The 21865-nt window shown below is 38.5% G+C and overlaps 1 protein-coding gene across 3 annotated transcripts in view; it reads right to left on the reverse strand.

The window, feature by feature from the left end:
• Positions 1–1492: 1492 nt before the first annotated feature.
• Positions 1493–21865, reverse strand: part of asic2 (acid sensing ion channel subunit 2) — a 264184-nt gene continuing 243811 nt past the window's right edge. For 2 of the 3 annotated variants that reach the window (XM_088331797.1, XM_088331781.1), the window contains 7 exons: positions 15968–16118; positions 15840–15896; positions 10629–10782; positions 9642–9733; positions 9481–9560; positions 9343–9411; positions 1493–7919 (listed from right to left, as the gene is read on the reverse strand). In XM_088331797.1, coding sequence (XP_088187923.1) covers positions 7818–7919; positions 9343–9411; positions 9481–9560; positions 9642–9733; positions 10629–10782; positions 15840–15896; positions 15968–16118 — 705 coding nt within the window. In that variant the 3' untranslated portion in view covers positions 1493–7817. The remainder of the gene's footprint in view (positions 7920–9342; positions 9412–9480; positions 9561–9641; positions 9734–10628; positions 10783–15839; positions 15897–15967; positions 16119–21865) is intronic. The other variant, XM_088331789.1, reaches the window with a different exon arrangement.

Raw genomic sequence — 21865 nt, forward strand, 5'->3', positions numbered from 1 at the left:
AAATAGGTAAATGGTATACCAGTGTCTGCTACTGAAGCGCTGCTAGAAGGGACAGTTTCACTTTTTTACCTCCACATGAACCTTTATTAACCACATACATAAATAATTATCAATCTTTAGGTAGACGCTTTATTCATTTTGGGAATTTCTTTTAGTATGTGCTTATATTAAAGAAGTTTATGTGGGTTGGTTATATGCAATGTAGGCGTATATGCAGCGGTAAGTGAAGTCGTTTTGGTTTTACTGGTCATTTTCTTTTTTGGGAAAAAGATTGAAATATTCTTCTATCTCGGCTTCAAACTGCACGATCCTTTCATTAGATCTAAAACTTTTTTAACATAAATTTGAATTAAAAAAAGACGGGAATAATATTCCAGAAAAAACAAATTCAAACATTAAATAGCTTGAAATACTTTGCTCTCCATAAAAAATATATCATGTCAATACTATAAATTCAAAATATGAAAAAGAAAAAAGGAAATATCAATCAAATTTGTGCTTTTCTCTTTGGGATTCTTCTTTAACTTTCTGTATCTTCTGCTTTGCGTTAAAGTTTTTTACCTTATCCTGATGTTTTGTCAAGTAGTTTTACATTATATTCCTTAATTACGGGCACATTAGCACATACGTTTACCGTCAATGTCAGTAAACATATTTTCAGCCTCCCATTGGTCTTGAAGGGCTCGGTTTTACCGAAGCGAGTTTTTGCTCCGCCATTGAGAGGGTTTAGCATCCGCTTAATACGCAGCAAGAGAAATGTCACCCTGCTTTTCTCGTTTAGCCTTCCGTTACATCGTGATGAATAAAAGCTCTCCCCGGACGTCACGTCTCCACTCGCTGACACTAAGGACTCACTGTTTATGCACCTCCCGGTCTTGTTTTTCAGCTGGCTGATGCGTTGTTTGTCAGGAGATAGTTTTAGAAGTGTCTGCGCTCGTCAGGCTACAGCTAACTTGATTGATGCGGGGACATATCCTGGGAAGTCTTACAGTGGCAAGGCCGCTGAAGCGCTGCATTATGGGACCTGGAGTTTGAGAGTTATATGCCGGGCCGGATGTGGCCCGCGGGCCGTGAGTTTGACGACCATGCATTAGATGAATAAGAGTAGTGGAATATTTTTTCTTGATTTGGGTCACAGCTTGTCATTAGGGTGGTATGGTGGGTCTTGAAGTCAGACTAGTTGAGAGCCGGTGATCTCGACTCTAGATTCGAGAATATCTTTTGAAGCTTTTAATCACAAGGAGAAGCACATATACTTCATTTATAAGTAGGGGTAAGAAAATATATATATATATATTTCCTATCTTACAGTTACATATTGCTTTCTAGCTCTGTCAATTAATGCTAAAAAATATGTATGTCAATTTGTTTGTAGATATGACTGCGCCTCACCAGACACGAACCTCACCGCAAGTAACTGAATCTGACGAAAGGTCATATTTGACATGATTTCTCTGTAAATGATTTCCAAACTCGAAAGAAAAACAAGATGTGTTGCAAAACATTGTCATTTAATGGTTTGACATTGAAAAGTCACGCAAACACACACAATGCTGGCACCGTGACCCAAAAATGGCGCCAGAGAAAGGCCTGCCAATTCCAGGTGACATCGAGGCTGCTACACGAGGCGGAACACAAAGTGGCGGCTATCAAGCACGGCGAATAAAAAAACTAAGCAAAAAAACAAACACACGAACAACCAGTTTTAAAAGAGCAGCAATGAATCATTCCGAGTTAGACGGCGAATAAATCATGCTGGGATGACGGCAGAACCTGGAAAGGGAAAAAAGAAGTCACAAAATGATACAAATATTACAGATGAAATGTTAACGTGTCCCATGGTTTTGCTGAACCAGCCACACCCCCAAAAGCTAACTGACGAATCACGATGTGACAAAGAACAGATGCCCTGTTTTTAAAGTGACAGAGTGTATTATTTGACCACTCGATGACACTTTATTGTGTGATGCAACCTAAAAACGAGCGCTACCAAGCACGAAGAGGAATACAAACTACGAAGACTCAGAGTGACCAAACTGCTCCATTTTTCCCTCTTATTTTTTTCGCGAGACTTTTGTGGGGGTTTTGTTTTTGTTGGGTACCCAAAACAACAAGATGATGTACAATAATGCCAGCTCCTTCAAGGTGGGGCTCAAGTCATGTAAAATACTGTAATGCTAATTCTTATGAAAGTTCATGTATTTTTTAAATCATTTTCAAAATTATTTAAGTTAGCTAAAAATTGGTCACAGACCTGTTTTCAGTGGGTCACAGGTCTTTGCCTTGGCAAAATGTTGCTAAGAAGAAAAAATGGAGGGTCAATCAAAGTCCTTAACAGTAGACTGCGATAATGCCCTGCCTGATGTTTATCCTTCTCAGTCAATCAGTGCCATCCCATCTTTGAGAGGGTACACATCTCATATCGTAGTGATTTTGTTTGTCTTTTTTCCCCTTTTTGAGGTGTCATAGAAGGAAGAGTAATAGAGGGAAGGAAAAGTGGAAAACAGTGACAATAACGATGTAGACGAAAAGGAAATGATTGAGAAATACGAAAATGCTGCGTGCCATTGAAGCGTTGCTGGAAGGTACAGTGAACGGTTTAAAAATTGGATATTTTTGTTTGTTTACCTGTATAATAATCTTTGTTATCTATTTAGTGAAATAATTATCATGTTTAAATACATTTTATTATTATTACAAATGTATTTTAGTATGTGGCAATTTAAAAGCAGTTTGAGGTGGTCGCTTGTATGTGATGAAGGCTTGTTTGCCAATATATACTGTACTTAAAGTTGATTTTGCTGGTCATTTTGTTCTTTAAAAAAATCCTTTCACTCGATAAATTTGAGATGTGAAATTTCTCCTTGATTTGGGTCACAGCTTGTCATTAGGGTGGAATTGTGGGTCCTGAAGTCAGACTAGCTGAGAACCTCTTTAAATCATTGTTTTTTCTAATGAATGACATTTTGTTTTACTACTAAGAGGGGCTAAATCATACATACTACCCCTTTAAGATTTGAAAATAATGCTGGATTGTCATGTTTGATATTTGACTTTTTTAAAGCAGGTTTTACCCTTGAAATATTTGGAATCAGTATTGCAGGTTTTAACAATCACAAATCATTTAGTTGAAGATAGAAAATAAAGTGACAATGTGTATTATATGACCTATTGATGTTGTTGTATTGTGTGCTGCAAGGACAAAGAAGAATACAAACTTCGGATACTTAAAGTAACTAAAACACACCATTTAATTCTCTTTTTTTGTCAAGCCTTTTTTAAGTTTTTGGATACCCACAGCAGTAAAATGGTGGACAATTATGTCAGCTTCCTTTAGGTGAGGCTGGTGTTATGCTAATATATCCAAATGTATCACCCTCCAAGTATATATATATATATATATATATATATATACACACACACCATATTTTCCGCACTATAAGGCGCACCTAAAAGCCTTCATTTTTTTCAAAAGCTGACCATGCGCCTTATATATGGATCAATATTAAGTCACAAAGTCTTGCAACTAAGGCAAGCAGCAGCCGCCTAGATTTTCACCCGAAGGCGAAGTAGTCCGCGGTGTATGCTTGGATTTATATACCGCCGTTTCATTTCCTAACCAATGTGTCAATCATCATTTGAATCAGTCACTATTGCCTAAAGTTATTCGGAGGTAAAGGGGCGGATCCTTTTAATCATTTACAGGCTCGCATAGACTAAAGGGGCGAAACAAAGCCTGCAATTGGCTGAAAAAGATGAATGTGAATCACACTACGGCACAGAGAAAACATTTTTTACTATTCTGTATTTGTAAATATTTTACTCTCAAGGATTTACTACACTCACGGTTGTAAGAAGACCATGGTTACGTATCATTATTGAACGTGATGGCTGCAAGAGAACTTAGGTAAGCTATGCGGCTTTATATTTTCCCGGTATCTTGTTTTAGAACGATCTTGATGTTTCTGTGATGAGTCTAAAATATAGGACCAAAAACAATTTTTTGGGCACGAATTTAGCACAACGTAATCTGAAAATTGCAGTGGTTGACCATATATATATATATATATATATATATATATATATTATATATATACACACACACACATTATTATTTTACAGAACAAGAGGCTCACCTAGAGAAGGCTAATAGACTAATATTATTATCTGCTCTCTTGCTGCAATGGGTACTGCTTGAAAAACAATAAAATTATGCGCTTTGTATTCTTCCTTGTTTCACTACACAATACAGCGACATCTAGTGGTCAAAGCATACACAGTGTTCCAATAATAAACTCTTTTTATACGAAAAAAATAAATAACTATGTGCTTCTGGCCACAAAATAATAAATTGTTTCACTCATAAAATGAAACAATACACTTTTTTCCCAACAAAGCACCAGCAAATGGAGGGAGCGGAGAGAGAGTAATTTTGTTCGACGTTTGAAAATCCTGTTTACATAACAATGTCTCAAAGACAACTGTGAAGTGAAAAATCACACATATTTACAATTGTTTTACAACAAAACAAATAATACAAAAATAATAAAGCATTTTATCTTAGCTTTTTTGGGGGAGGTTGAATGATGACATCATCACCATTCCATGTATGTACAGCGCCTGCTTTTCACACTCTATATTGAGTCCCTTCGATAGAAGTAGGGGTGTGACGTCTGGCCAAAGATCTTCTCCTCGGGCGTGCTCACACTAGTGACTAGGCCCTCAAAACCGCGCTCAGGTTCATCAAACTCTGAAAGTCCAGCAGGCATGGACTTGCAGGTAGGTAAAATCAATGGATTCTTTTTTTAGGATCACAGTCACTTTGCTCAATAGAAATGAAATAGAACTGAAAACAATACATATTTAAACAGTTGGAAAGCAATGTACATAGCTAATGCATATTATAAATAATAATTATAGTGCAAATTAAAATCAGCAGGACTTCTATGTCAAGAAAGTTCAAAAATAGATAATAATGTACAGCCATAAACCCAATTGCTAATTTACAATGATAGCTGCCATTTGTAAGGCAATAAAATCATCATTAGTGACACACACACACCTACACAAAGAAACAAGAAACAACCATGGTGGTATGTCACAAAGTAACTTATTCATAATAAAATGGTTGCCTATTAGAGTTACTTTTAATTGTCACAATTGGCACAGTAAAACCATTGATTTGACTGAAAATGGTCCATAGGGGAAAAATAGATAGTAAAAATGCATACATAATGCAACTTTTGACACAGGCATTTGCTCCTTTTGTTCATTTCTTGTTTGTTTTGGAAATTATTGACGGATAAAATGTCCTACCTTATGATACTGTATACAGTAATACTTGTTTTTCACAGGGGTTTGGTTTCTAAAAGGAACCGTGATCATCAAAACCCACGGAGTAGAAACATTAATGTATTTACTTATCTATTAAGTACCATATTATACATTGAATCCAAAGAACAAACCCTATTCACAGGTTCATGTATTTCTTTAACAAAGTACAATACTTTTTTAATTATAATTATAAAAAAAAAAATCCTCTGCCTTTCGGTGCTTTTGTTAGTCCAGAGCATTTTGTTGATGGCTTTTAGAGAAACTGGAAACTGAAAAAGATTTTTGTCTAAGTAACATAGGAAATAAATCTGTGTTATGTGCGGCTACAATGTTTTTGACACGCAGGCAGATATGGACAGGAGGGGGGGGTGGGCAACCATTTAACTGTTTAGTGCGGAGGACAACGCGCGATGAAAATTCACAAAAAAGCGTAACCGCAAAAAGTAAACTTTGACCAGGGTTGGGTAGGGTCACTTTAACTTGATTACTTTCAATTACTTTTGGATTACTCCAATACCAAATATGCTAATAAAAGACATAAGTAATTAAATATGAATAAAATTATGACTCACAACACGTGGTAAGCTTTCTCTCATGGCTTTGATCTCTTTGATCTCCGGCAAAACTAAGATAAAATGCGACAGAAACAAAATGAAAATAAATCCAAACAGCTTGCCAACATCATTTTTGCCGTTCCATGTATTCCGTTACTCCCCAAGCCTGCACAAAATTTTGTAATTTTATTCATATTTAGTTTCTTTTGTCTTTTATTAGCATATTTGGTATTGGAGTAATCCAAAAGTAATCAAGTTAAAGTAACCCTACCCAACTCTGACTGTGACACGACAAGGGATTACTGTATGCTACAACCTTTTCACTCAGTTATTTGAGAAAACTGTTATCATGGGACTCAATAAAAAGACTCCTCAGTCAGAAAGCATGCCGATGTCTAATATTGCATATTAAAAATGTTTGAATAGATCGTTAGTGAATAATGATGCTCTAAACCTGTGAATATTCACATGACAAGAAATCCTTGAAGTTGAATAAGTCAAATCATATGCCTTCAACATGACACTCAGGACACGCTTCTTTTCATGAACTCATTTAATGCCAGATGATTTTCTTAAATTGAGAGAGCCGGTTTTGAAGGCCTACAGAAAATGTTTTTCTGTAGCTATATAGGCTTAGGACATATATAAAGAGAGCTTGAACCCTCATCTTTTATTAGAAAATAAAGTACCTCTCTAGTTTTACCATTGTTCATTAAATAATAGATGGACATTGCTAATTTTCGTGAAAATACTTGTTTCCAAGAAAACTTCTGAGGGAAACGGCTATTTTTAAAAGGACCCATTTCAAGCAGAACTTTCACTTCAATGCTTTTTTTCATTTGTGATACCTCTAATATCTGAACAATGCTTTTCATAAACACAAGGGTATTTTGCTTGCAAAATACCATTTCATTGCAAGAACACCAAACTGATGCCTGTTGTATGCATGAAGGATGCATGGACTATGCAATGACCTTCACAAGATCTATGTCACCATGGCAATCACGTTCCCTCAGGCGAATGTGTTACTACATTCGTGCATATAACGGCATAACTGTGCGACCAGACAATGAGGATGGGACTTTGTCATCTCCTTTGAAAGGAATAAGCTCTGTTGAAGAGTTAACTGCCTATTATTGTCCATATCTTGTGACTCTCACCACACTGCTTTACTATGCCTACTCGCCTTACAGGGCTGTCAACACTCACTCGTTCGCCAGATACAGGAAGGAACTGGGAAATGTTTAGACAAAGATCTGATCAAAGCCACTCCTGCCATCTAGCCGTGATGTATCATATTGAAATAATTCCTAGAGGTGATACTTACCAATGATCCGCACCGATCCCCTGATAAAATATATTTTTTTTCAAAAACAACTATAAAAAAACGAATTTTACGTTTTGAAACTGAGGCATAATGCTTCTTGTTATGGCATTGAATGAGTTATTGACTACATCCGGAGTTGGAAAGATTCTGTATTTGTTCACGTCTGAGAAGTCCTGGTGTGAGCACGCCCTCAGGACTTTCAGTGGACCGATTCAAAATAAAAGTGCAAAGAAAAAATGTAATTTAACTCTTTTCATTGCCTGCTTTCTTTGTCTTTTGTCCAACAAAAAGCAGAATTCTTTTGCCCCATTTAAAGCTGAAAGGGGAATAGGGGCTTGAAGCTGTACATTCATCAAGTGGGCACATTGGGAGTCACGCATGCAGTTTGGTGACTCTCAGTCCATTTTTTTTGGAGGGTGTTGGTTGAGCCACCACTGAGGTAAGTTCCTGCACATTGAGTGTGACCTCAAAACTCGCAGCGCAGATTGGACCTGCCCCATGTTGCACGGCTGAGTCATTAAACAGTTTCACCGCCTCGTGATTGGCTGTCCTGACAATGGTAAGTGGGTTTAGGGGGGGTTTGGTTTAAGACGCAGGGTGCCTCAGCAGGTGATTTCCTCCAAGGTGGCCAGTGTGGTCTGCAGGGGCACAGCCACACTGTGGCTGATCGATTCCGAGTGGTTGGCTACAGGATCGCAAGAGGTCTGAAAGAGAAAGAAATTTAAAAACAATTAAAGCTGTAAAGTAAGTGAAGTTTGGCTTTTACTCCTGCAAGAGTAGTCGTCAAAATGATGATAAATGATAATAGATAACGATTCTGCCTGTCTGTCTGTCCATCCGTCCTTCCTATCTAATCTAAATCTATGTATCCAAACCTATCTAATTTGAACTTCTTTATAAATCCCGTTTTGTTCGGGGGTGTGGTGTAGGTTAATATGCGACATAAAATTAACACAGATGTACTTTAGGCCCCCAAAAGTGTCTTTAGCTAGGTTTGGTATCAAGACACTCTGATAATCCATCCATCCATAATCTGCACCGCTTATCCTCAGTAGAATTGCGGGGTTGCTGGAGCCCATCCCAGCTATCCTCAGCAGTGGGCACAACCCTAAACTGGTTGTGAGCCAGTTGCAGCGGACACAGAGACAGACAACAATTCACTTGCTCATTCACACATGGGGACAATTTGTACCGGCCAATTAACCTGACATGCATGTGTTCTTTTGGGTGGAATGTGGTTGGAAACCGGAATGCCCGGAAGCAGCCCACGCAGGCACGGGGAAAACATGCAAACTCCACATGGCAAGACTGCGGTAGCTGGACTTAAACCCTGAACCCCTGCACTGTACCGCCCACACCCTGATAAATACTAACAAAATCAATAAAAAATTGCTTTCGTGTGCTCTGCTTTTAAGGCGTCTCTACTGCCCTCTGGCAGCCAAATTGGGTACGGCGGCTCCCAACCACCGATCACTCCAAGCATCCGACAAAATAATAAACATAATCAGTCAAACAACGAATAAACAAACATAATAACGCGAGTGTTTCTTCTGTAAACAATGACTAGATAAAACATTATTTAAAAAGCTAAATAAAAACCCTTAACCTGGAAGAATGTATGCAATGAAAAGCACTAAAAAGGATTTAAGTTTAAAAAAATAAAATAACAATACTAATGATTCAATAAAAATTGAAAAGATTTGAAATAAAAATGGCCCATATGTCTGATCCCTCTAGGGGAGCTTCATAAAATGTTTCAAATCAATATTTTTTTTTACCACTAAGAGGTCTAAATAGTTTACAATATGCCTTTTAACAAAACTAAACAAAAATATATTATTTTCATTTCAAAACCCTATTATTTCACAAATATAATACAAATGAAATGTAATATAATTTACTACGCAGAACAGCATAACATACATTTCCAGTAAAAAGATTGAATGCATGTAGGCCCGAGCCTACAGCTCCCTGTAAATGTGTCAGTGAGCGAGCAAGTAAGAAAGAAATCAATTGAATACAGAGTAAATGGAAACATTTTTGTAAAGATACTTGGTAAACAAAACAAAACAAACAAACAAAAATGTATAAATAATCTATGTGTCAAATATAAGGGTATAACGTTACCACGTCCCCTCTGCGACCTTCCTCCTCATCTTCTGCACTAAGGAGCTCTAGTAGGCGGTCTCGTACAACCTGGAAAACACGAGAATCGGGTTTACACTGTGCAACCTTTTCAGCTTTGTGGACGACAGCTTGACCGACCTCATAAGCGTAGTCAAAAAGCTCCAAAATGGTGAGGATGCTGGCTCCGATGAAAAGACCCATCTGGCCACCAATGTCACCTGCAGCAGGTACACATTTTACAATTCATACAACTTCATTAATGCTCAACAACCTCCGCTTTTCATTTTCATCGTTTTTACCCAGCAGCCCTGCCACCTCGTAGGCTTTCTTCTGCTCGATTGTCTCATAGTTGAGGGCCTCGAAGAAGACGTCCAACACCAAAATGTTGTCTCTGTAAAATAATATTCCATAAAGTTGGATCCATTGTACAGTCCTCTCCTAGTATCCTTATACGTTTTAAACCCATTGATATCTTCTCTCCTTATTTTGAGTGTGCACTAAACTATAAACCTATTAGTGAATATGCTATGCTATTTTATTTTTGACCTTTGACATGTAACAATATGTTATACAAAAAATAGTATTTTGCCTTGTAAAGAAGGAAAAAAAGTGTAATCAAACTACTTAATACTTTTCTTTGTGTAAGATGAGGCTGCGTTCCTGCTACTATTTATTACATTGTGTTATTTATTAATGCAGTTCAAATGCATGTATTTTATTGTTTTATGAGCAATATGTCTATTCTGCTTGCTTACTATACAGAATGTAGTGTACTTTTATTATTAGATGCCTAAAAAAAGATTGCATTGGAGGCCTGGGTTGTTAATTATTTTGACTAATATTGTTCAATGTTGTATGATATCTTATTAGTTACGTACTGTTTAATTATCTGTCGATATTGGCCAATAATGTTGCGGGTGATTTCCAAACTTTTTGGGGCAGATCTGCTTTTTGTAACCTATGATATCTAATACAAAAGAAAGGCCTCGGGGTAGAACCTATGCAACGGATGGGGATTTTTGTATCTTAATGTTTTTTTTGTGCCGTCCTCTCCTGTTCTCCTTGCAGGTTCAAAAATCATCCATGTGTTCTCTCCTTGTGTTAAGTGTCAAATAAACTATAAACATATAAATGGCCAAAGAAGGCAGTGTTTAGCTTTTGTTTCAAGAGAAAAAGTCCTGGATCTATGTTTCATCTGTTTAAAGCATTGTTGTATTAGCTCATTCCTTGTCCTACCCTGCTTACTGAGCTATGTAACACTAGCATGTGGTGCAATGTTGACGTACGCGATGTATTTCTCCGACTTATTGAACTTCTTCTGCAAGTAGCGTGCCGAAGTCTTGCTGGGAATCTTGACCATGGACAGCTCCTTGTTGTAGCGTGTCACGTTGCACGGAGTGCGACACATGCAGCTGCTGCTCTCTGCCGCTGACAGTTTGGCTAATGACCATGAGGATGAGGATGATGAAGGAGTGGTGACGGTGAAGGGCACAGAATAGGATGTGATCTCACTGTAGATAAACTGGAAATAAGATATTATCTGTTCAGAATTATTTTTTTTAGGGTTCATTACATTATACTGTTTGTGCTTGATGAAAAAGCATGAATCACACAGAAAGTCACTGTATAATCAAGTATCTTACGATTGAAACACATCGTAGCAATCTCACCATTTCTCCTTGCTTCACCCCCCACATTTCTGCAGCGATTTTATCATAATGTGTAGTTGAACAACACTGAAAAAACATCACTTTGACAAAATGAAAGGTAGTCAGTGTAAAGCTTACATAGCTGTGTAAATGTATCCCCCCCCCTTAAAAAGCTCAAAATATAGCCATTAGTAGCTAAACCCCTGGTAACAAAAGTGATTACACCCTTAGGTAAAAGAGCTAAACAAATTGCAAATGAAATGGTCTTCCACTCCTCCATGACAACATGACTGAGCTGGGGGACATTCCAAACCTTGTGCTTCTCCACCTTACGCTTGAGGATGCCCCAAAGATGTTCTATTGGATTTAGATCTGGAGACATATTTGGGAAATTCATCTCCTTTTACCATTAGCCCTTTTTGAAAAGCCTTGGTAATCTTAGAAGTGTAATTGGGGTCATGGTCAAGCTGGAACATTTCCCTGTGACCCAGTTTCTGGGGGGACGGGATCATTTCTCACACCAGTATTTCACAGTAAATACTTGAGTTCATGTTTTCCTCAATGAAATACAACTCTGTAACTCCAGTTGCAATCAGGCAGCCCCAAACAATGACATTCCCAACACCATGCTTGAATTTAGAACATCTTTGTACTCTTCACCTGGTTTCTAACCACAAACACTTAACACTATCTGAGCCAAATAAATTAATCGTTGTCTCATCAGACCAGAGGATATCTTTTCAATGCGCCATGGCTTTTGTTGACCCTTTTTTATTGTGTCAAAGTGATGTTTCTTCAGTGATGTTCCATTAAACATTATAATGAAATCCCTGCAGATATGTGAGGGGTGTTCTCACTTTTGTGACATACTGTATTTAAATGGCTAACCTGTATTCAATGCAACTGTTGCAGTCTGTCAGTGAAGCAAAGCAAAGCAAAGCAATTGCTTAACACCTTTGTCTGCTGTGCAGATAAAACATCTGAGGAACAAGGTACCCTACAAACAGTTGAAAAGCCGCCGAGGGGTCATATGATAAAAGCAGGTGGGATAAATAAGAAGGCCCATAACCTTGGAGACTTTTAAAGACCAATAGAAGCACCTTCAAATAAGTCATGAAACACAGGGAGCCAATGCAGCAGTTTTAAACCTGGGGTAATGTGCTTCCGCTCCCAGGTACTTGTCAGCGCGGGTGGCTGAAATGGGCAGCAAGGGTCCATTTCACAGAGTCAGTGTATTTTCAACTCGATCGATAAAAGATAGCATAAACTGTGCCCCGATTTGACGAGAAAGAAAGAAAAAAAGAAAGAAACCAACAAACAAATAAACAAACAAGCCATTATTCTGTTTTTAATATTGGACACCTGCAAAGGACGTATCATAGGACACCATCTATAAAGGCTAGGTTTTACACTGCAGGTTTCAGATTTTTTTTTGCATGGAGACGATCGGCATCCGATCTGTAAAAGTCTTTCCAAACAGAACATATTCGATTCTTTCACATCAGACCCTGGCCACTTTCTAATGTAGTTCTAAATATGATACATGTTGTATCTGATATTTCGGTATGCTGTCTGAGCGACCCGCACATCGTTGATGTGTGGCAGACGTCACCATTCTGCCTTCAACCAGGTGGGAGGAAGCAGAGAAATTCAAAATGGCGGACAAAAACATGGAGTGTCATTAAATCACACATGATGCTTGTTTATTTTTTAACCCACAGAACAGCCAACAAGGCATCACGGATCACAACATGTTGCTTGAGTTTATTCTAAAAGCGATAGTATCTTCTCGTGGTAGTTTACAATATTTACATTCAAATCCCACTACACAGACAGTATTCAATGGGGGAAAGCATAGTTTTGGATTTGATTAGTATTTGGTGGTACAACGCTCCATTGTTTACACCCATGAGTACTTCCTCAAACATTGGTACATTGCGCGTGATGTCTCGTGTGCTCTTGTGCGCATGCAAGACAGTTGTGCGTTTACGCAGAGGATGTAGTCGCATACAAGACGTATTTAGTTTGTCACGTGAACAATCTCTCAAAAACATAGAATTTCATCAAAAATATCAGAATTGAGTATTGAGCTGTGCAGTGTGAACGTAGCCATAGACTAATATACTTCACTGTTTTTCATTATTTTGACTCTTAGGCACTGTTTACATCATTGTGACTATCCTCCCATAATGTTACTGTTCTTTGATTCAGCACCATTTAGGGCATATCTGCAGTTTCAATAAAAATTCAAGGGCTCAGTGGAAGGCTTTTAGAACAGGTTGTAATTTCCTATTTGAAGGAGTGGTACATTCCTGTCCTGTTCTTGGAAGTTTAAAATCCATTGAGGGAATCTCTCCTTATTTTCAGTGTCTACTAAACTATACATTTATCACAAAGAAAAAAAGAAACAAAGAAAGAGAGAAAAAAAGAAAGATAGACAAGAAAGAAAGAAAGGAACCACTTTGTGTGGACGAAAAGGCGTGTGTAGGGAGAATCGTGCTTCTGAATTAGTAAATTATGCTTATCCTTCCCTGTTAAGATTTCAAAATAAAAACAAAATATTCATGTTTCTGCTGAAGCCACTCCCACAAACATGTGAATATGAGAACATGTCTCTCCCAACCATTATTCTAATATGCGAAGCTATTCTCTTGAAAGCGTAGCTTGAAACCAGGACCATGAGTTCCAGTGATCAGTGTGATTCACACCAGTAATCATTTCAAATCTTAAAAAGAACTCTCTTAAAAGTTGGTACTTTGGAAAATCATAAAACCAGAGTGACAATACTATAGAATATTTTTATTAAATACTCAATTGACACAGCCGTTAGCTTAGCGCTAGCCAGTCGGTACACACAATACTAATGGATTCACTGGAACAAAAAATAAAAACCAGCTTTGATTCTACTCTGGGTTAAAGTACAATAGCGCATCCTGGAGAGTCAAGTAAGCTCTTTTATACTACAAAAGAGAATACAGTACAATTCTAACAACAAATGATTAGTGGTAGAGCACAGAAGCTGTAAAGTAGGGCAATCACTCCGAAAGCCCTGACAAGTCAAGACTAATCCTTTGAGAATGGTGTACTGATATATCTTATAATGCTCATTTAATGAGACTGTTTGTCATATCAGATAGTCGACTTGGCAATGGTAACAAAAATTGTCCGCACTGGGAGTTGTCAAAGTTCTCTCCTGAACCCTCAAGTTCAAGGCGTAAATTCTGATGAGTGGAGCGAGGCATAATTTCTTTAGACAACTAGGAGACAGGTGCTGTTTTTTCCGGTATAATTATTCTTGAAAGGAGAAATTCCAGACATAAACACTTCGACAAATTGATACTGACTTGACCTGATCTGCATGTTTGGATCTTGCCCTCAAAAGAGTAGCCCGATTACACGTGAAGTTAAGCTCGCATACATGCTATTGCCCCTCATGGTTTTTTAACCCAGTTATCCTGAAAACAATGTAAACAAAGAAAGAAATCGAGAATAACCCAGTAGATTAAATATATCTGTCTTATTACCCTAGGCTATCGTACAACACATGATCCTTTTTATACTCGGAAAGAACATTGATGACAACAAACAAGATTTACATCTTTTATCTGCTAAATAACATAAGGGAATAGACAACCACAGGAGACAACCATCTCAGAAATGGTGCTTTGATTGTTTTGCTAAGTAAAAGTGACTGCTAGTAGGCTGGAGTCAGCCAGAGTGAAGCCCTTTTTATATATATATATATATATATATATATATATATATATATATATATATATATATATATATGTAGAGGGGGGGCACAACCAAAGATTAAAGATTTAAACGTAAAAACATACCCTGATGCCATTTTTTTTTGTATCTGATGCCATTTTTTTTGTATCTTGAAAGGATGGGTTTACTAAATCAATAATGATTTTTTAGCACTAAATAGAGCTGAATATTACTATGAAATTGAGAAAGTAACCGTGATTGCAAAACAAAGATTTGACTCACCGATTAGCACCTGACTGTAAAGCTTCAAATTCAAGATCTGGAATAGAAACACCTACTTGTGACGCTGTATTTCTAAAGATATACTTCTTATTATTGTCACTCCTCACTAGAGTCATGGTAAGATAGACATGCTAGAGCTCCTGCCGCATTGCCCTTTTCGATTAGTTTCGTTTAAAAAAAAAAACAACGATGTATTTAACAGCTTAAATTAAATTAAATTAAGGGTTGGAATTGGGGGGGTTTGGTCACCTAATGACTCCCAACACAGCAGTTGGGTCTAAAATGGCGGCGCCCTGTTTGGCTGCGGCTGCATCGGCTTGCTACAGTTTAACTGTACGGGTCAGGTGTATCGACATTGCGTTCTGTGTGCATGGTTACAAAGAATAACAATAAAAGTAAATTCTTCTTCTTCTAAATTCTTAATGTCTATGGAGACTGCCAGGGTCTTTCACAGAATGATCACTACGGCCCCTGTTCCAGACATACTGTGGGAAACCTTGATTGTTTTTTAGCAGAATTTCCCATTTTGATTTATCATTTTTGATCGCCTTGAATCTGATCAGTAAAATCTTGAAAGTAATTAAAAGTCTAATAGCATTCAATGTGTTTGCATATCACCATTTTCTGATGTATCCAATGTACACTTGGAAGGTGCCTTTTTGTCTCTGATGGCCTGTTCACCAAAATTTCTGCACACTACTGCCCCTCATTATATTAAAATTCAAGTGCATCGTTGTCTGGTAATTAATTTCTTTCAGTGGTTACTGGGTATGTTAGGATGTATGTCGGATTTACATCAGAGTTTCGATAAAATCTCACAAATCAGCAGGATCGCGTGTTAACGTGACTCACCGAGGGCGGGCTCAGCGCAGTCTTTGTACTGCTCCGGAGTGCAGTAGGAGGCGTCGCCTAGCAGGGAAAAGTAATTGAGTCAAGATGCAGCCTGAAGCCGCAGGTCTTCGGGTGGGCGAGGCGCCTACCAGGCATGTGCACCATCCTGCAGTTGCAGTTCTCGACAATGTAACGCGTCTCACAGTCGATCCGGCAGGCGGTCACACTGTACACCTGGAAAAATCCAGATTCCAGAGCCTTGGATTCACACTCGCCCCAGGGGGGAGGCAGGAAGGTGAGCTACAATGGGGAGAAGGTTTAAAATAAGATGTGTCGTTGATCCTTAGATATCAAATATAAACACGAAATACAAACCAAAATTGTTCTCTCCTCACAAAAAGTGTCAGAAGTAAAACTGGAAACTGAATACAGCAAAGATCCTTGAAATTCGACCATGGCAATACACAATGTTGCACCCCTTTTCTCGTTAGTGTTTGATTGGAAACAAGCATACTTTGAACGACTGAAGCAACTACGTATCTCTCTCCAAGAAAAGGCACTTGTGTGCAGCCACAAAAGAAAAGCAAAACTGCTGATTGGTGCTGTGGGTCAAAATCGTCAAAAATACCATTGAAAATATGTACTTTCTTCTATCTATTTTAGCTTTTCCCACACACCCCATAAACCCCTTTTTCCAAATTCCTTAAGTCAACTTTGAAATAGAAATCTGATGATTTCCATGTTATTATTGGGTCTTGATGGGTGTTGGAACTAACGCGTTACAAAGGAAACTTTCCTGGAATGCAAGTACTTTTCTCTGTAACGAGTACTGTAACTAGTAAAATATGGTAATTCATCTGCGGCTAAAATATGGTGCATTACTTTGCTACTTACAAAGCAGAATTCTCATAACAACATCATTTTATAACTAACTCTCACTCCAACCCTAATCAACCAGCAAGTTTGTATATACCTGTTTACAGTTATCGTCAGTTTATATGACCATTTTTGGTTGTGTATCTTTAGCAGCGCGTCGGGTGGGCCGTGGCTTATACAGAAGCAACAAACCAACTGAATCAATGTGGCAAACGTGACCACAGAATTAACAGTAAAAAGTGTTGAATTTTGGTCTTTTTATCTATTAATATTGGGCAGGACGGCGGAGCAGTGGTTAGCGCGTGTGCGGCACAGTTCTGAGGTCATGAGATCGAACCTCCTGTGTGGAGTTTGCATGTACTCCCTGTGCTTGCGCGGGTTTCCTCTGGGCACTCCGGTTTCCTCGCACATTCCAAAAACATGCATGCCAGGTTACTTGGCCGGTCCAAATTTTCCCTAGGTGTGAATGAGCGAGTGAGTTGTCTGTTTCTGTGTGCCCTGCGACTGGCTGGCAACCAGTTCAGGGTGTCCCCTGCCCACGGCCCAAAGATAACTGGGATGGGCTCCAGCACCCCCGCAACCCAACTGAGGATGAGCGGTGCAGATAATGGATGGACGGATGGATGGATGGATGGACTTATTTAAATATTGTGGTGAAAATAAGAAAAAGTCCTGGGTAGGATACAGAAACGGAAAAGTAAATCTTCCAGTTGCCTGAAGCCAAAAATTATATGAATATGGAGTGTCTCAGCGAAGTGCTTGTTTGTAGGCGTTGTTTGCTGCTTCCACAGATTGGTTGTTTTGCATGTTTTCTTCTATTTTTTTATTATGTGGTCATCTTAAAGCAGTTTTAGGGGTCGGCTTTACTGTGTGATAGAATGGTAAATTGTGACTAGATATTTACTTTCAGAGTAATGTGTTAATTATGGGTGTAAGTAACCTGAGGGTAAGGTAAGTACTTTTTAAACAAAGTAACTAGTATTTGTAACTGATGACTTTTTCAGTTACGCTCCAAGCACTGGCCATGTGATCACTGATCATAATTTTAATAAACGTAGTTTTCATCAATCAATGTTTGTGTGTTTTTGACCATATTACTAATTCATTGGCAAATCGATGAACCACAAACTGATAAAGAAAAAGGTAGCTCCTTCAAAAATAATGAGACTGATCCTTGTAATATAAAAAAATGTCCATCCTCTTTTGGAAATCTGAGGTAATTTTAATCGGCTCACTCACAAATCCCGACACTATTTCCTTCTGAAACAAGATGAAACAGCTGCGCAGGCCATAGCATTTTGTAATGTTGTCAGGCCAGGAAATTTCACAGTTGTACAGATGCCTGATCGAATAATTCCTCGGAGTACGAAAAAGGAGGCAATGCTCCAGCATGCTTCGGTCTGTAGAACAACAAGAATGAGGGTCCAACAGCACCGTGTTTCCGGGAATGAACGAGATGCCAAGGCGCCAGGTGAAAGCGGGCCGCCGCTGGCTCGGATTTAAAGGCATGTCTGCTTTGCGCTATCTGTCCAGACGAGCGGGGAGCTGCTTCAACATTCGGCTTGAAAAGAAGCCAAGTGAGTGAATGTTGCTGATTGCTGTGCAAAGCTGTGAAGGATGATAAGAAAGCAAGCCAGTGGAAAAAAATGAAGGCTGACATGCCCTCATGCTGTTATTACCACTACTCGACCATCCTCAACTTTCCGGTATTCTGCAAGATGATTAAAAATGAGCCAATTTGTCGCGTAACCAAACTTCTCAGATGACGAAATAGAAGTACGACATACTACTGTACTATAATCTTTGTTATATTGAAGATCATTTTACCATAATGAGAACATAGCAGTTAACATTTCAGCAGACTTGTGCATCGTCACTCCTCAATGTGAGATTACATGAAGGGAAAAGTCGATCGAGATAAGAATTTGTTTTTTGGATACATCTAAATAATCTGTTTAGTGACAAGAGTTCTTCCTGTCCACAAACCGCCATAAAAATAAACATCTCAGCATTTAACCTTTTCTATCAATTTAAAGATGATTTCATTGAGTTTACTGCAGTCATTTGAAAAGTGTGTCATGCACTTATAAGGCTTGTTCAGCGAGTTATCTAGAATTAGTGTGTTCAATTTGCTTCTGTAACACAGAGACTTCAATAAGACTCCACTAGACCCCCCACAAAGTACAATGTAAGAGAATCAAAGGAAGACAAGCACAACTTCGCCCAGAACGCTGAAGGGCATGGTGCCCTCAGTGGGTTGCATTTAATTTTCCATTTACTGGCAAGGCTTTGATTTTTAGGTATCCGCCAACTCTTGCTTTTGATTATCTGGCAGAAGTCAAACTGGCTCCGATCTTAGATTATGCCCAAAGGTCAGACCGTCATTATGGCTCCTGGCAGAGTTCACAAAATCAATGGCAGATATGTTGACACTTCTACCTGATGTTATCTTATTGGACCATCATCATGTGACATGTAGCCCCAGAAAAGAACACAACACTGACTAAAAAACAAAAAGGGTGGTTGTTTTCTATATGTACAGTATTAAAATGAACAAAATAGGCGTGCTCTTAATTTCGGAAGCCCAAAGACACACCACTGAGGTGGTGCTCCTACAACCCAGGAGGTTAAGGGATTCATGGTCATCAAGAACAAGGCTTACTGCGGCACCAGCAAAAAAGAAAAGCATTCTTAGAAGTTCCAGCATTTACATACGACATCTAATAAATGGGTAACTTTTATACACGAACACGTAATACAAATATGAAATGACTAACTCAACCCTCTTGATCCGGCAATTTGCAGTCCGCATAAACATTTTTATAAATTTTATATGGCCTTATCAGAAATAAAGTACAAACACTTGTTTATTGCTGGATTACTATCCAAAAATAAGCGAAATACGTGAAGTAGATATATTTATTGTATTACAAATATTGGACAATTAAATACTCTATTAAACACTGAAATCAAAGAACAAACCCGTTTTACAGGCTCAAACATTTGTTTAACAAATATTGTATAACCACTTTATTGATTTATGATTTTTTTATCTATAACTACTGTAGCCATCAAATATTTAAACACAGTTTAGCCAATCAGTACTCAAAATGCGAATCAATGTAGTAATGAAACCGTGAAACGTAAGATGCTTTATGGCATGTCCATTTGTGTGTGTTTGTATGTGACCTTTAAGTTCTGAAACAGCTAAACCTATTTTTGTGAAAATTCACACAGTTGTACTTTAGGCCTCTGAGAAAGTCTTTAGCTAGCTTTCGTGTCAAGGCACCCCCAATAAATTCCAGCGAAATTGATAAACAACTGCTATTGCGTCGTCTGCTTCTGTGGGGTCTCTAACGCCCCCTGTCAGCTAAACTGGGTACTGCTGTTCGGGACCACAGACCACCCCTAGCAGCTGAATTTATTCTTCTATTATTCTATTGTTGACGAACTTAATTTTTTTCCATTACGTACCCATAAAGCGCTCTGTGTGAAAGGACGCAGTCTCTGTAGTTGGTTCTATTTTAAAGGGAGGCGGACCCGCCCAATAAGGTGCAGGTGCCCTAGGCTCGTATGAAATGTTTCCCCTTGTGCATACAAGGTGCAAATGCTCTGTGCTTTACTGTTCCCCACATTCCCCACAAAATTAGATTCAAAGACGTTTTAGTAATTTTAGCAGCGCAAGGGGGGACATTTTCATGCAGGGAGGGTGGTTGGTTTATTTTTCGGCACAACACAGACAAGCATACAAGTGTGCCTAACTAAAAATACAGCAGTAGCAAAACTTGGTGTGGTTGTGATTTGTTTCAGTATTGATTACAAAGTAAAACTCGCGGATAAAAAGTTCATTTTTTCAGCTTTTTCCAACTTAGTTGTTTCTGGGAAAGCAAGGAGTGAAAGCTGCACAATTATAAACAATTGTGTTACTTGGGAACCTGCTTTGAATGTCTAATTGAACTGGCCAGGTGCCCAATTGTCCAGCCTAAGTCAGTGTGGGAGAGCTCAGGAGTTAGGTAAAGAGCCCATCAACATCCTTCTGTCAAAGTCACTACAATCCCTGATGGGGAGGCGCCGAAGCCTATTACTGATTCTCCCAACTTCTCAAGCATTGCCACCATCAACTTTTTCCTCCGAACCTTTGCGCTAAGGACAGTATACACTTAAACCCCTGAAGAAAAGGACCATTGTGCTTGGTTGTTCATGAACAACAACTGGGAAGAACTGGCCATTTTTGAAGTTGTTGACAAATATTTGTGCACATTAATTTCGGTTGCCCAACAGCAGTTTTTAAACATTTGTTTTTGTTGGTTCCTGTCTTAATATATTCTTATTATATTTTCCTATATATTTCTTTGCACAAGGCACTTGTCCAGTGTCTTTATTTATTGTTCCCTGCTCTCCAGCAGTTGAACATTTCTGATACACAGCCCATCATCTAAAGGTTTACGTTTGTAATAATATCCTAATTCTTATTGTTATAGTATTAACCAATTACTTGCTACACATTAGAGTGAAGTTATTATTTAATCAAATTATTTTCATAAAAAATTCCAGGGTAGCTGGCCTGCTAAAGCCATGCATGCTGACATTTTTTGTGCGATTGACGCTTCTGTGAAAGGTACTACTCGGCAATCCTTAACCTTTACAATCACCTTCACTGTTAAACGAATCTTCTCTTTGGGCCCAATTAAAGTGAATTGTGACTACCGTAATTTGCCAAAGGATTAATTTTGTGTGGTGGCATGTGTGTCGATCACAGCTCGTGTAATACGCAGCAAAAGCCTTGGCCTGTGTTGCCTTCATCAATATTTCACTCAGGCGCTGAGTCGGGGCGGAGGGTGTTGGGGAGCTTAAAGGGGGCTTTACAGTTCACTCGGCAAATTGCTGGAAGACTGTTTTGTTTCAGCATCACGCACTTGAACTTCACAGTGAAGGCACACATAAAAGATTGCCTTGAGTTTTATCAAGTTGTGAAATTGAAAAACCTGGGTCAGATTTTGGGTGCCTTGACGAGATTTTCACAGCATCTACAGATCCCCAATCAAATTCAGGGTTTAGGAATAAATGGAGGCATATTTTATCCTACCTATTGTAGTTTAAGTGTACTACAGGTAGCTAAATGCTTGCCGTACTGTTTAATATGACCAAGCTTGGAGAGTAACAGAATACAT

This window comes from Urocampus carinirostris, chromosome 1, assembly GCF_059441175.1.
Source record: "Urocampus carinirostris isolate Australia breed hairy pipefish chromosome 1, RoL_Ucar_1.0, whole genome shotgun sequence".
In the NCBI taxonomy this organism is placed as follows: domain Eukaryota; kingdom Metazoa; phylum Chordata; class Actinopteri; order Syngnathiformes; family Syngnathidae; genus Urocampus; species Urocampus carinirostris.